Below are 15,559 nucleotides of genomic sequence, written 5' to 3'. Positions count from 1 at the left end.
TACCTTTTGGCTTACAACACAGAACGATTTTCAGTTTCATTTGAGGTGAACTTCTTCAGCATTCATTTGCTTTCCACAGAATTTCAAATAAGCCTACTTCTTGGCAAGAATGCCTTTGTAAAGAGAACATTGAGGGAAACGTTAAGACTTGTGCCAGAATTTCTGGTCTGCTTATTCAGTCAAAAAAGTGTTGGAAAGCTTATATGACTTAACTCATCAAGAAGGCTGAGATTTAAAACATTCATGTCCAGTTCTTATTTGTCAAATATGCTGGTATATTCATTATTCAAATTTCTACATTTTAGTAACCTGAGATTTCATTGTGGGTATTCCTTAATGAGAAACTAAGCTTACTTTAAATTCTTTCCTTCCAGATCTCTTATTTTTCTTTCATTTTTTTCCTCTCTCCCCACAGAAATGTTTTGGAAAGAATTGTGTTTCATAGAGCAAGAGTAGAGTTTTCTGGGTAGATCAGACCAGCATTCACGGTGTTTGTTTAGCAGCGCTGTCCTGGTGCTGCTGCTCTGTGTTAAAAAGCATAAAAGCTTAGTCCCTTGAAGTGCCAAGTCATCTGAAACACTGAATTTCCAGTTGAGTCTGGGGTCATAAACATCTCATTAAGGGCTAAATCATTATACTCGGTGATTAGAGACTGTTTTTTTTCTTTTAAGTGGATTTTTTTTTTTAGAGTGGATTTTTTCTTAGAGATGAGCTTGAACTTTGTAGAAACACTTTTTACTGCTAATGCTTCTTAATATGTCTAATAAAAAGAAACTAGAACTAAAGGGCTGAAAGCCATATTACTACTTCTGGATGTATTTTGGTTCACTGTACTGAGGAAGACTGCTAAGGTGTGGGATCTGTCTTTGAAGATGCAGAGGTCAAGGGTCCTTGTAAATTAGTGGTGAAGTGCAGCATCTCCAGCGCTGTGATTTATCTCATCCTGAAACTGCTATTTAAAATACACCACAGGAACTGGTCCCCAAATATGGCTGGATGATGATGATGATTGTTATTATTGTTATTTATTGAAGCCTATGTTACTGGTACAGGCAAAAATATTTAAAATTAGATGAGCTCTCATCTTTGCTGCCTCTTGCAGGCCATCACCAATTGAGATGTTTTAGGATGGGTCTTTATCTGTGTGTGTTATATGTCAGTCTGACAAGGAAATACGTGGTCTTCTTGGCTGCCTGATCACTCTACGTCATCACTCCTCTTAGTATGAATGAGTACCTATTAAAATGATATTTCAAGGTTTGTATTAGGAGTGGATTTTCAGAATTAATGCCTGGGAGTCTATTGTAGACTGTAGTTTGTAAGGACACAATTTTAGAAAGGTTGGGCAGATTGACTTGAAAGGGTAACGTGGGAAATGAAATGAAGAGCAAGAAGTCTTTACCTCACATTTCTTTGGGGCCCCTCTTACTCTTGTTTGTTTTCTTTTACTGTTCCCTGTCTTGATGACTTGGTAGCAATTCAGTCTTCCCCTTTCCTGCACCCCTACTCTCCTCTGATTTGAGAATCTTGTTCAGGTCTGGAAATAAACAAGAGGTTAGTCAAGATGGATTCACTAGTTATCTACAAATGTTGTAACATGCGCTACCTAAGGCTGGGCAGACCCCTGGTCAGGTGGGGGAGCTGTACATGCACACAGTGTAGCGGTGCAACCTGGGGGGGGATTTTGGTCTATGTCAGGTTTGGAGGTTGAAGGCTCCTAGGGTCCCACCGCTGCCTGCTGATACCTACCCATAGTTGAACCTCTACAGCAGGATTCCCCTTGAAAGTGTTTTGCAAGAGTTGATCATTTGGGAGCACTAATGGACAAAATGTAGCTGTATATTAACACTGGGGGACTGAGAAGAGAGGCAATACTTGCTCCAACATGATATGATGTGATTACGGCTGTAGGGCTGTGCTGAGCTCCTCTCTGAATCTGGGTGAAAACCCTCAGCTCTGGCTGGGGGAAAGTATTCTTGAGGTGGTAAGTGACAAGTTACTTCTTTAATGATAAGGCCTTCCCAAAAATGGAAAGAGAGGTATATTTCATTGAACTTTTGGGGTACAATCCAAAAAATCTGAAAATAAAAGTTCTTGCTTTTTGAGTGATACATTGTCTTTCTGGAAAGGATGCTGTAAATATACTTCAGTCATGTTCTTTACTGGCATACTAGGAAAAATGGTTCGACTTTCCTCCTAATAGTCAAGCATAATGCTTGAAAAAATAGTGCCTATGAATTATAACTGCAATTTCAATAGCTGTAATAGATGCATTGCAGCCAAACATCTGTTTGAACTGGTTTTGCTGTTTCTATAGAGAAGTGTGTGATGCCGAGTTATGCTATATGTTATTAACAAATTTTAGAAAGTATTGGACAGATGAACATTGTCAGGAAAAGTTAATGAGAGAAACATAATTCTCTGAGAAGCCAGCAAATGAGAGTTTGCAAGGGGGATGTTGGCTGGGTATCAGAAAAAACTTTTTCAGCAGAGGAAACTTTGGTTACAGTGAGGTATAGCAGGTCTTATCTATGTCTCTTAAGTCTCTCAACCATAATGACTGAAATCCTAGAATTTGTCTCATTCAAGAACTGAAATGGTAATTGTAGGCGCGTTCTGTAGTGCCAAAAAGAATAATCTTGAATAGCAGACTCAAGGCTGTAGATGACACTGCGTTACTTTTATTTTCTTCTGATATGAAGTATCCTGAATTTTGCCTCGGATATACCGGCTTTACTGCAGAAAAGGTGACGTTACCTGTGACAGGAGTCCTTTGGAAGCTGCTGTAGAAATACGTGGGGCTGTTCTTAATTTATGTCTTTCTTTAATAGTGAATTTCAGTGAAGGCAAGAGCAGGTAAATACAGAAGGATTGCAGTTCAGTGGCACTCTTTGCAATACGTCTGCACACATTAATTATGACTATCATTACAGCTTTTTGAAAGGCAATTTAGATATGGCAATATTTGTTCCCTGCTAGCACTTTATAGAGGATAGCCAAGAGTCTAAAGCGGTCTTGTTATGCTATGTAAAAGCAAAGTAACTGTGATGGTGATGTCCTAGCAACATGGTTGATTCATGGGATGTAGATACATGAAAGTTAAGGATCTTGAGCTAATATAACAGTATGTGACAGCCAAAATGGAGGATTTATGCTGCTTTCTCCAAACTGTGTTGACCCATCTTCTCCTTCCTAGCCACACTGTTCTGCCGCTTGTGTATCTCTCCATGAGCCAGTTCATTTCAGTGGTGTGTCAGAGATCAAACCAAACCTGAACCAAAAGGAATAGTGGATAGTTTTCAGCTGTTTTAGTGAGTTGCATCTGAAGGAAGAATCTGGACAGCAAAAAGGAAGTCAAGAGCTTCTTTGAAAATGGCTACAAATGGCTTTGTTTCAGAAACAAAGATTATTTGCCCCATTTTCCTCCATCTGATCTTCCAGAGTATTAGAACCAGACTTGGATCATAAAGATGCACAAGAACATCCCTGCAGGTCTTGATCTCAACAATTTACTCACTCAATGAGTGTAGGAACAAGTCCTAGGATGGACAACTGCCTCTGTAGTTTGCAGTTTGTTTTGACTTGATTTTTGTCAGCTATGCTGGATATAAAGCTGTATATTAATTCTTTAAAAAGCATTGTGTTTTGAATAAAACAAAGCTACTTCGGGAGTCACTGTAAGATAACAGTATTCGTGGTATATGTTGCTATATAAATTTGAGATCTTGGATATTGTACTTTGATGGAAAACTTAGCTTTTCAATGAAGACAGTTTCACTGCAGCATCAGGGAAAGTGGGCTGCAAATGGTTGAGGTGAAACTGTATGTTAAGTCAAACAAATTTGTAGAGTATTTGAAAAAGAAATGAGGAAGACCAAGGTAACTGTTGAATTTTGTGAGAGTCTCAAGAAAGTGATACCAACAGCAAGGAATTCACTGTTTACATTATTCTATGTAGGAAGCATAGGGAAATCAAAGAAACAACAATGTATAACAGTAGAAAGTTTCGATACTGGAAAATACCTAATTGCCATCTACCCTTGTCCTGGAGCAGGAAATGGTTTGATGTCTTGCTTGTCCTTTACTTAAACAGCAAGCAATAAGAAATAACCTGTGTCCATCCCTTATTGTCTTGCTTTTATACTGTGTTTTCTCTATATTACAATATGAGAGGGATTTGTTTCCCACACATCTAAAGGCAGGTTTAGAAGCCTACTTTTTCCTCCTGGTTTTGTCTAGGCAGTGAAAGGAGTGTTTGGCATGGCTCCAATTACGCTAGCTTAATTTGAAGGACCATCTTGTATCACCGTGCTCTGAAAATGGCTTTCCATGAGTGATTTATCCATTTCTGGCATGGGTAGCTCTAGACAGGCAATTAAGCATACTGAGTGAAATCTCAACTTAATTGCATACAATAGTAAAACACCCTTTTATATCAACGGGGCCAGGGTTTGTCATCATCATCCTCAAAGGTCCCACGTCATACAAAACAAGGAGAGCTAATCAAAAGTTGCATCAAAGTCTATTTAAGTTTCTTTAAAATGAAGGACTTTTACTAAATTTGGTAATGAAAAAGGAATTTGGTTTATAGAATTATAAATTTGAGATTGTAATTTCATAAGCTGTTCAATGCATTAAGCTTTAATAATTGTATTACTGATTTATTTATTAGCTTACATGTTCACATATATTGCAAAATAGTGCAAAGGTAAAGATTGCAATTACAATTTACATAAATTATTGTTTTTGCAGTAAATATTTTTGGATAAGTAGAGAGTTACTGAAACAATGGAAAAATCTCTTGTAAAACATCTTGTGCTTTGGTTCCATCTATATTTAGGAAGCTCAATGCTAATGATTCTCCTTTTGTTCTTCTTGCAGCTAATTCCAGCCTTCTTGGAGGTGGAGGAGGTGAGTCTTTGCATGATGCTGTATTTATTCTTAAATAAATGTGAAATATATGCTGAGCAGATGTAGTGTTTAGTTGGTTATAAAATAATATATGAATAATATATATATAAAAGTAAAATTATTAGAGGGGAAAACTCAGGAAAGTCACCAATGTTTTATACCATCAAGAGGCAAGGTGTGTGACTGCTGCTGAATCTGGTTTCCCCTCTGGATTAGAGTAGGACTGCTCTGTAAATGGGACTAACTGAAACATAAAGGAACTGAACTGCTTACATTATGTTGTGTTTAAGTATGTAGGATTATTATTTAATTTACTTCAAGGGAACCTTGAATGCATTTTAAAGAAATAAGAGTTTTTTAAAAGTTAAAAAAAACATGGTAAAAACTCATTTTAGTAAATTAATGAGGTTTTATCTTTGCAATTTTTTTTTTTTTTGAAGTTGATTGCTTACCATGTTCTGCTTGCCAGAATACTCAAGTAGATTTCAATAGAAATCTTTGGTGCATGTAAGAGATGCTATCCGCCTGTATATGAGTAAAATAGAGGCACAAATGCAGATAGTGGGTATTGTTTCCAAATATGTGGGTGCTGTAGATTGACGCTATTTTGCTTTTTGTGTTACTGTAGTACTCTGGCTGTAAGAGCTTACACAAGTGTTAACAATTCAGGAAAAGAAACCCCAAACATGAAGAGCTTGATCTCCATTTTCTGTGAGTTCCCCTGCCTCCCAGAGGAAAGTAAAGAGCTCGGTTCTGGAAATTTCACAGTGCAGGAGCGGTCCAGGCAGCGACTAATCTTCCTTCCTGGCTGGAGTTAAAAGGACTTGATGATCAGAGCTTACATATGCAAGGGTAAAGGAAAGGCCTCTGTAAAAAAAGACAGAAGAGTGCTGTTGCTTGTGAGGCTTGAGGATAAGTCGTCAAAGCTCTTGTTTTAACAACCTTAACTGAGCAGGCCTCCCTTACTTGCGGACCACGAAAAGGCGCTTGTCAACTGCACCCGGGTGTCTGAATAAAGCTGTTCATGTTTCCCAGCTGTGTGTCTGGACATTAACGTCCAGGGAAGCCTTACCTGGTAATCGTGTTGGATTAATTTTTTCCTTTTAATTCAAGTTAGTTGCTTGCAGTATGCTGAATTTTTCTTTGTTTAGAAGATAATCCTTTAAAAGGTAATCCTTTGCTAGCTGTTCATGTTCCTGCGGAGCCATCCGTATACCTCCTCTCCAGCACTTGCTCCCAGCTGGTAATGTCAAAAAAAAATATCTATAAATCAATGCAAATGTTCAAATTCCAATCAGGTTCCCAGAGCACTGCTGCTGCTGAAAGGATCTGGCTATTGACTTTCTCTGGTATTTATTCAGCTGGGCCGTACTTCAAAAGTTGATGTCTGTTCAGTGTGGCACTGTAAGATGTGGCTCTGCCTCCGTGGCAGGCTAGATAAGCCCATGCTGTGAGTCAAGATGGGATTTTCCCTGTATTTTATTTGTTAAAAGTGGGGGAGTTTCAATCAAGTTAATTTATTGGCAATTAAAACATCTCCTTCCCCCCATCCCACTGCCACCCTGCCACCTCCCGGTCTCCCTCCCCCTCAGAGCAGGCTGGGGCAGTGGCGCCACCGGAGGCTGGGTCACTGTGCTGCTGCACCATCTCCCTTCTCTCCTCCTGCTCTGGCATCATTTCGGGCTTTTACCACCATTTCTTAAATAAGTTTCCTCAGCAGTCTCAGGAAGCTCCTGTGGCAGGTTGAGTTTTGGGAAGGGTGGGTCCCTCGGGGAACCAGCTGTGGGTGGCACAGGGCAACCCCAATGCCCTCCCACACAGGAGGTCTCCCTGCAGCCCCCTGTGGCCAAAACCCCGCGAAACACAATCCCAGATCCTTTCATCTCCAGTGGAAGGATAACAACATACTCCCTGGCTTGTGATGCAGGTAAAATACCGAATTTGAATGTTTTATGGCTTAGAGTTTGACTGCTGATGGTTGAGAAGCTGTGTTTGTGTTCTGGAGGTGCAGTGAGCCGCCCCTGGGTAGGGTGAGTTCTTTTGAGGAAAAACTCTGAGAATTTTGCTCCCAAAGTACTCCCAAGTTTGTGCAGCCGTCATGGGGTGTGTGTGGGCCATGCCCTTTCGGAGAAGGGAAGGGAGCACAGGGTCTGCGGGCTGGAGCTCGCTCAGGGGTGCACAAGATGCAGGCACCCCTGGCCGGCCCCCCCGCCTCTTGGATGGAGATGGAGCCCCGGCCTCTTGGAAAAATGACTTGTTGCTGGCATGGTGCGTTTCCCTGATGAAGGGATCATCTCGTTTCCAGTTGAATAGGTTGGGATTTTAAATTCTGGATATATTTTTCCCTTTTCCAGAAGGAAGTGGCGGCAACACTCGGTGTGAAAAATTACTAGTGAATTATTAAACCTTTATTATATACGTAAACACCAAAGCCTTCTTTTGATTGCAGATGCTGAATATTTATCATAAAGCTTAATACTGGTGTAGTTTCTCAAATAATAGGATTCAGATCTCTTCAGTAATGCTCATTAATTTAATCTTACTGTCAGTGCTGGGGGTGTGAATAAGCATCTTAGTTTTACAGAAAATGAAAACCAGAAATGTGCACTTGTCTATGCTCATGCAACAGGTTTTGTGATTTTTGAGCTGCTTTTGAGCTGTTCTATGTTTGAAATCTTTCCAGAATTGAACATGAAATAATTTAAATAATTATTTGAACACCCTGATCTAATGTTTGTGAGTTACTCAATACGTACGTTAAAACCATCTTCTGGAGAACTATTGAGGAACCCAGTGGGCGACATTGTTGGTAAACATAGTGCACTTGGTTCTCAATTCAGGTGCTGGTGGTTTTGGGCAGCTGCCTATCATCCCTGCATCACCTTGGAGCCACATCAGGGCATCCATGTACTTTGACTTCCCAGAGCCAGAGTAATGATTTATTCTTGCATTCCCCATTTAAATGCTGTCTATTCATTTTCATGACCATTTGGAATGAAGAGATAAAAGCACAAAAGATACCAGAAACAATTTTTCACAGAACTGTTTAATCATAAAATCGAGGAACCCACAATAGAGTCTTAGAAGAATCTTCAGTTAAATATAGATGTCGAAGGTTTCTTTCTGCTTTTCAAATAACTGTGAAGTTTCCAGGATGTCATTATGAGTTTGGTGAGTGAGCCTTTTTTCTTTTTCATTCTTTACTGTTTTTAATAATTGATTTTTAATTAGGAGGCATATTTCACTTTCAGGTCTAGATTTATCACATGTTGAGCATCTCACTGCTCCTATTAACTTGCACAGAGTATTATGACTTATCTGTGCATCATGTATTATTTGGCCCATTATGTTCAGCAGCCCAAAGGTGAAAATTATTAAGAAAATTACTTGCATTTGGAGGAGTGAGGAAAAAAAAAGATATTTTGAGAAAAAGTGACCCCTTTTAAAAATGTATCATGAAGTTTTGGCTGTTGAGAAATTGAAATGCCCTATTTTGCATGGCAGTTTTTCTCTTTACATTCTTTTACAGCTGTGTTAAGGAATGGAAGTATGTGATTTCATGCAGTTTGTTAAAGCAAAGTGAGCAAGAGCAGAGATTTCTCCTTCCTCTTAGAGTTTTCGATAGACTGTGAGGTTTGGGGGGATTTTGTTACCTACTGTCCCTACCTCGTTTTCAGTTCTTTTCCTTGGGGTTCATTTTTCCCTTGCTTCATTTGCTGAATGTAATCAAGTTCTTGTTGCATGCTGATTTCTGGATTGGCTTGGTTTCTTTGACCTGAAATTCAGAGTATATTTAAAACAGCAAGCTAGGGATTTCTTTTTTGTTTTTTCCTCATAAGATCTTTTTGCCTATGCTAGAGTTGGGGAAGGAGACATCATCGTTTAGTGTGTCCTGTTGCGAACATAGTTTTTGTCAGCTCTGTACTTGAAAATGGTGATTTTGTCTTTAAAAACTCTGAGAGGAGACAGGTTATATTCAGTTTTTTGGAAGCATTCTTTGGACCCAGTTTAACTTGGCTGCCCCAAAAGATCTGTCTGCTTTTCTGTTTCTCTCCATCTCTGTCTCTCTCCTTTTTGGCCAGTGTAACTGTCTTTTCTAGGGCTTTTGCTGGCATGGAAAAAATTAATTCCTATATAGCCATAAGTGTGTTAGCATATCTTAAATGTAGACCAGACCTGCCTCTCCAGTCTGCCAAGATACAGTTTGTAGACATGTCATTTTAAGCAACTGTTACGGCACGGGGAACTTGTATTGTGTCCATGATCACAGTAGGGAACTGAGTTTCTCTGTACATTATCGGGCAGACTCTAATTTGAAAGTGGAATTTGCTTGCCTTCTTTGTTCGGCTTTCCCTCTGTGTTAGACTGTAATAGTGGAAAAAAAGTGTTTTCTCTTGCTAGAAAGAAATTACCACAGACTGACTTCTATCCTGGAAAAACGGTTTATCAGGAGTGAAATGAGCTATTCAATGTCTGGAGTCTTTTGCTGAGCCTGAGCACAAAATCACACGACAGAGGAGATGGACTTTGTGCGTGGGTCAGTGTGCCACTTCACAATGCGAGCAGCTACGCTCGCCTGCGTGCAAGCATCCAGTGCCACATCAGCTCCATGGGCTCTCAAAGATACAGGCGTGGATCTGGCAGATAGGACACAGGGTTGGGTGGGCATCCGCGCCTTTCCAGAATGACAGCTGAGGGTCAGATATGTCACTTTGTCTGGGGCAGCTGAAGTACCGCTAGGTACCAGTGTTTGAGCATCTGGACTGTACCGGTTGGGTCCAGATTGACGGTGGAGTTGTTTGTCTTCAAACACGGGCCTAGCAGATGTGTAGCAAAACCATCACGGCTACCCCTAATGCTACAGAAATAGAGGGTAACTCATGGTAGAGTGTTGCCGCAAAGCTGCTGGTGTTTGCCAGCCACCCTGTCCGTTTGTCAATTAATTGCAGGCTAATGAGTTCAAAAAGCCAGTGATTATCCAGTCAGTAGTAGCAGGAAGGAGCAGCTGACACAAATGTATTTTCTTGACATCCCTCTCCTTGGCCAGGGATAAGGTTTTTATTCTTATGGCTGTGATTTAGATACACCACTAACCATTTCCAGCCACCTCCTCATAGTTAAATCTTCCAGCCACCTTCTTATAGTTAAATCTCTACCATAAAAAGAGGAGTTTTTTGCACTGAGTAGTAACTTGACATCAGCTTACATGGCATATGAATATTCATGACACTGAGAAGTGAAAGTTGTGCAAGAGAAAACTGGAGGCAGGAATGAGACAACTTGCAAAGCAATATAAAAAGAGAATACCTTAAATTTTAGACTGGCCATCCGCTAGCCTGTCCAAAACGTGTAACAGGAAGAAGACAAGCGTGTTTTATCCTGAACCAGGATGAGATGCTCTCTGGTTTGGATTTCACAGAGCCTGGGCTTGCTATTTACATAATTTAAATGCAAGTGAAGCAAGGGTTTAAATCCAAAGTTCAAATTTGTGCATGACGTGCGCATAACATGAATGCATCCCTTGAGAGGAGAAGAAAGAGTTTGGGAAAGGAGCAGTGACAGGATTCCTTCATCAAGAAAATAAGCATTATTATTTTGTATTTTTTTTCTGTCAGTCTGTCAGCATTTTCTTGTAACATGTCAAATGCATTTGTCAGATTGGGGCATCCTTGCAACAAATGGCTTCATGGAACAAATGTGCTTCAGCTGGGGTTTCAGCTAGCTTCAAACTCCTTCCGTTGCTTTGTACACTGCGTCATTATATCTTAGGTATTTAGATAATAGCTACGAAGGTACAAAGGTTTTCATAGTGAATAATGATCATGTAGAAGAACTGATAATTTAAGGCAAATGGCCGTTTGCCTTTGTTGCTAATTAATCCCTTTCTGCTAGAAGATTGCTGCTGCAATTCCGTAGCATTGTTAAAGTGTTTTATCTCTTTTTACTATTTGCATGCTGTTCTTTTTAATCTCTGTAAATAGAGTGAGTTTGAGAGGGCTGTATCCTCCAGTTCCCCCATGGTGACAGTACATTAGCCAATTAAAATTTTAATATTTATGAATGTCTGCATTTCTGTACAGCTATAATACTAGTTCCATAAGTAGCCCAGTAGCTCAGGGTAGACTGTAACCCTTTCAAGGTGTTTGGTTCAGCCCAAAATCTTGTTATTATTTATGTGCTTTTTGTTGGATTAGATCAAAGCAAATAGATTCCTCTGTAATTTAACTGCTTTTATAGAATTTATTCAAACTTCCTACGTAAGCAAAGTCTTTTTTTACAGGTCGGTTATTATTGAATTTTTTTTCTTTCTTTCTTTAGTCTGTGTGTGTATGTTTGCTTTTTGCCTTCTGTTACTGAAAGGATATTTCCATGTGAGTTTCAGTTCCGCTGTGATTAGTGAATTTTCTCATTTTGTAGTGCATCTAGAGATATATGACAATAGCTCTAGAAATAAATAAGCATAGTGTGTATCAAAAGACCCTTAACCCAAACTGCCATTACTGTTTTTAAAATGTGTGCTCTACTTTATAGAGTTTCTCTTTTGGTTTTTGTTGTTATTTAAATATTATATATATTTTACTTTTTGGCTATATAGGGTGCTAACTTCCTTTCTCCAGTCATTTTATAAATTCTTAGAGTTAAAGGCAATAATCATAAACAGGAAGTCTCTGGATTGATTTTAAGTATTTCTTAGTTGTTGCCTAATTGTATCCTGTTAATTACACTTCCCCAGCAGTTACTTTAAAAAAAAAAAAAAGTTTTGCTATTTACAGGAACTGATACAGTCATGTGATCAGCTGTTAAGTTTCAAATGTGTACATAGAGTTGTTGATGCACATAAATGATTTTCCCTAGCAATGACTTTTTAAAAATCCATGTTCAGCCTGTGATCCTTTACAATGGCTCTCCTATTCCAGTCAGTGGTATAGGAACATGACTGTATGTTTCTGTCATGAAAATAATCTAAAATTTAGTGTGTCCAGGCATACTTACTCACTGCTGTCCTCAGCCTTTTAATATTGCTGCTGTGTTGACTTAATTAGGCATTAGAAGGTGATGTTTTATTTTTCGCTCATCAGTTTCTGAATGCTGAGTCCACAACACTTGGAGCTCCTACTTAATTGTGAGGCTTTTTTCTTAGTCCGGCAGACTGTCACATGGACTCTGCTCATTCTGTTTAATTTTGTTATGAGGTAATTACAGTGTTATGTACCCACAACTAAAAAATGAACATACACAGTTTCTGCCATATATATATGTCTTTCATATAGACGTGCATGCCAGTATATACATTTGTGACTGAATCTTGCAGTCATTTCAGAAAGGCAGGCTTAGTGTATGTGTGCGCGCACACATGCACATGTGTATAGATAGAAATATGGCATTAATTTTGTTAGACTGGGAAAGACCTTTAGTTGATGGTAATTGAAAATTTAAGGTGCTCTTGATAAAGATCCAAGCCGAAAAGGCAGGCAGTTATGTAAGGAATGTGTTTCTTTTTTCTTTTTTTTTTTGTTTCATGTTATGGGACAGAGCTGCAAAGCAGAATCAGCGATTGCAAACCTTCCCTAATCCACAGTTTTCACATGATGTATCACGCAACTCACAGCATGTTTGTTACGTGAATTGGATGTATGCTTGAAACACGTTAAACACTTTTTCCACATATAGACCAATACTTTGTGTATGTCTCGCATGTATGCCTTGCGTGCAGAAAATACAGTTATTTTTTCATTTACCAAGGTGCTGCTCAAGCATCTTAGGATCCTTCTGCTGATACTCTCCCCCCGTAGCTGAAGGTGAAGAGCCCAGCTCCGAGGGTGAAAATAGAGCCTGGGAGCGCAGGAAGTGACACGTGTGGCCATGTGCTGCAATGAGAATAATGTAAGTCAGGCATTCGAGGGTATATGTGTGCCCGTCTACAGAAGACAGTTTTTTAAATTAAGCGTTTGGTTGGTTTCCTTAAAGAAGTATCTGTAAATTGGGACACCTGTCAAAGTTGTTCAGTTTCAGGCCTAACAATCTCGACAGTGTCCCTTTTGCTGAGATAAGAATGAAGCCAGCGCTGCAGTGAAGACATGTTTTGTTAGGCTCAAATGGGAGCGGTGGTGGTTTTAAATCTGCTTTTCAGATTTAAGGTCTGCAGCTATTTGCCTGGGCCTGTAACAGAAATACTGACTATTCAGTAGGAGGAAAATGCAAAATGCAATTTAAAACATTTAAAAACAACATTTATTTAGTTTTACAGCTGATATTAAAAGAAATAGAACAAATGAAATAAAGGAGTGATGGAGGTACTTGTGGATATAGAGGTACTTTTGAATATCAGACCATTTACTGAAGCTTTCAAGCTGGTATGCCTAAATGTAGAACAAAGACCTTAATCAGTAGAGAGTTCCTTAAAAGTGTCTCTAAGCCCTAAGCTCCTTACTTTCTACATCAAATTTATATAAATGATACAGGTGTGAGCAGCAAGGCATGGAAAAATGACATGGAAAACCAGCAACTGTTTGTTGATCCTTGTTGGCTATTGTTTTTAAAATGTGTGCACATCCAATAAAATGAAGATATGGGCGTTGCATGATACTGGCACCTCCCCAGAAGGAGGGGACGATAGCTGTCACTGTGACTGCTGATGTACTCAAACCTGAAAACTCCTGTTCCCCAAAGGTCGGAGATGGGAGATTGTTGTCGTCCTTAACACCCCACATCCCGTAACGGAAAGAATTTACAATAGTTTCTTCTTTTTGTTTATAATGAAAGTGATTATTTCTTAGTCACCATATTTTCAAAGGAAATCTTGACTAAAACCCAGGATTAAACTATAGAGGCAAACAAAACCAAGTATTGAAATTACTGATGTTACAGAAAGAGTTTACAACTCTCTTCTTGCCGCATAGAATGAAGGATTATGAAAACAGGTCTGCATTTACCTCTCACCTTCTATTTCAAATTTTCTGCTCTTTCCACAGAGCTTCACTACTCGTTTATGAGTCGCTCTTTGCTGATCTCATTTTTCCGAAGTTCCTTTGTTCTGTGCAAAACGCTTACGGATTATAACATGCAGCTTTTCAAAAGCCAAGAAAATCTCCAGCAGAGTCACTGGCAAGATGGCTGAGTCTTGGAAAGATCTGTCCTTTGTTTTTGGTGTGCCTGTCTTTGCAGTTCTCTTTGTTCCAATTTTGAGAACCCTCTATCAAACAGACAATATAAAGTGAAATGAACTTTTGGCATTATTAAACAAAAAAGAAATGTGGTGATTGCGAACGAAGGATTAAAACTGTTCTATAAGTGGAACTGATTTTTAACAGACATCAGTGGAAAAGCTGCATGTACAGTCTCTCTTTGCAGTTGCTTGTCTTCTAACTGATAAAATTGGATGGTCATGCAGCTTCCAGTTATTAATTTTCTCATGCCATACACCAAGCTACAAATGATGCTCATATGATTTAAGAAACAAATAAAAAACCTTACACACAGCTCACTCCCTCCCACACTTTCTAGGCCTTCAAAGTTTAGCCTTAATCACTTTGTAGACTCATTTAGACTTTACTTTTAAAATCAGTTATAGTGGGGGAAGAGTAAACTGAGGTGTGAAGTGACCAGGGACAGGAACTGCTGAAGATGGCTTTGATATGAAAGAAAACACATGATGAACCCCATCCACGTGAGCATTATTACCACTAAATAAATGCTGCATAGACCTTTGGTGTGTTTATCCTAATTGCTCTGTAACAGAGAAGTAATGTTTTCCCCGTTTTACAGTTGGGAAAAATGTATGTTTTGTAAAAGGTTCAAATAGAAAAGAGCAGAAATCAGCTCTCTGAAGGCAAAGTGTACCTCACTGGGGTTTCATAATGCCTATATCAGTTTTGTAAATCGGAATTTTGATTCCTATTTGGAAAGAAGAGGAATTTTTATTTTGGTACCAATTTCCTGGGTAGAAGCAGAATGATATTTGCAAAAAGAGAATACTCTATTGAAGCAACTTTCAGACAATTAGACCTTAATTGGTTATACGGCCGGTTCTCTAAAGGCACAGCAGAAGGACCACCAACTGGAAATAAGACACTGCTAGATTCCCAGTTTTATGCTCGTGGAGATAAAATTTGAATATAGGAAAAACCTGGTGTATTTCAGACTACCACCATTAGTAATTCTAAATATACAGCACTGCACTGTTCTTCTTTGGGGCTTTTCTATATTAAGTTAGAGAAGGGCCATTTACTTTTAGTTTAAATTTGTATAGTATTAATAACAAAGTATTTTAAAATATTTTTGATGACAAAAAGAGAGGCTCTTCTGGATTAAGAAAGTATCTAGTTTTATTATTGACCAAATCTAGCCTCTTCCAACAGCAGAAGAATTTCAATGATTCTCCCATTAAAAATACTACCTTATAATTATGTGTAAAGTAGTTGGTTTTTTTTTCCTTTACAAAGTTACCTTGTTTACATCTTTTTCCTTGTTTTTATGTAAATGCATTGTAATGTGTAGGGCTTATAATCCAAGTTTGTTTTGAAGTTAATTTATCTTTTTAAAATTCAAAATCATGTTTTTGCCATTCCGACTGACAGATCTGTAGTGTTGTGGTTTTGGCTACATATACAGTAGCAAAGAACAAAATATTTTTTGTCACACTTCTACT

The 15,559-nt window shown here is 38.8% G+C and overlaps 1 protein-coding gene across 9 annotated transcripts in view; it reads left to right on the top strand.

The window, feature by feature from the left end:
- MACROD2 (mono-ADP ribosylhydrolase 2) overlaps positions 1–15,559 on the top strand; it is a 924,269-nt gene that overhangs the window by 189,243 nt on the left and 719,467 nt on the right. For all 9 annotated transcript variants that reach the window (XM_086743837.1, XM_086743836.1, XM_086743834.1 and 6 more), the window contains one exon: positions 4,882–4,911. In XM_086743837.1, the coding sequence (XP_086599963.1) occupies positions 4,882–4,911 (30 nt within the window). The remainder of the gene's footprint in view (positions 1–4,881; positions 4,912–15,559) is intronic.

The sequence above is a fragment of the Chlamydotis macqueenii genome, chromosome 3, assembly GCF_036417535.1.
Source record: "Chlamydotis macqueenii isolate bChlMac1 chromosome 3, bChlMac1.mat, whole genome shotgun sequence".
Taxonomy (NCBI): Eukaryota; Metazoa; Chordata; class Aves; order Otidiformes; family Otididae; genus Chlamydotis; species Chlamydotis macqueenii.
The sequence above is the reverse complement of the archived record's forward strand: the minus strand, read 5'-3'. Positions and strand labels throughout refer to the sequence as shown.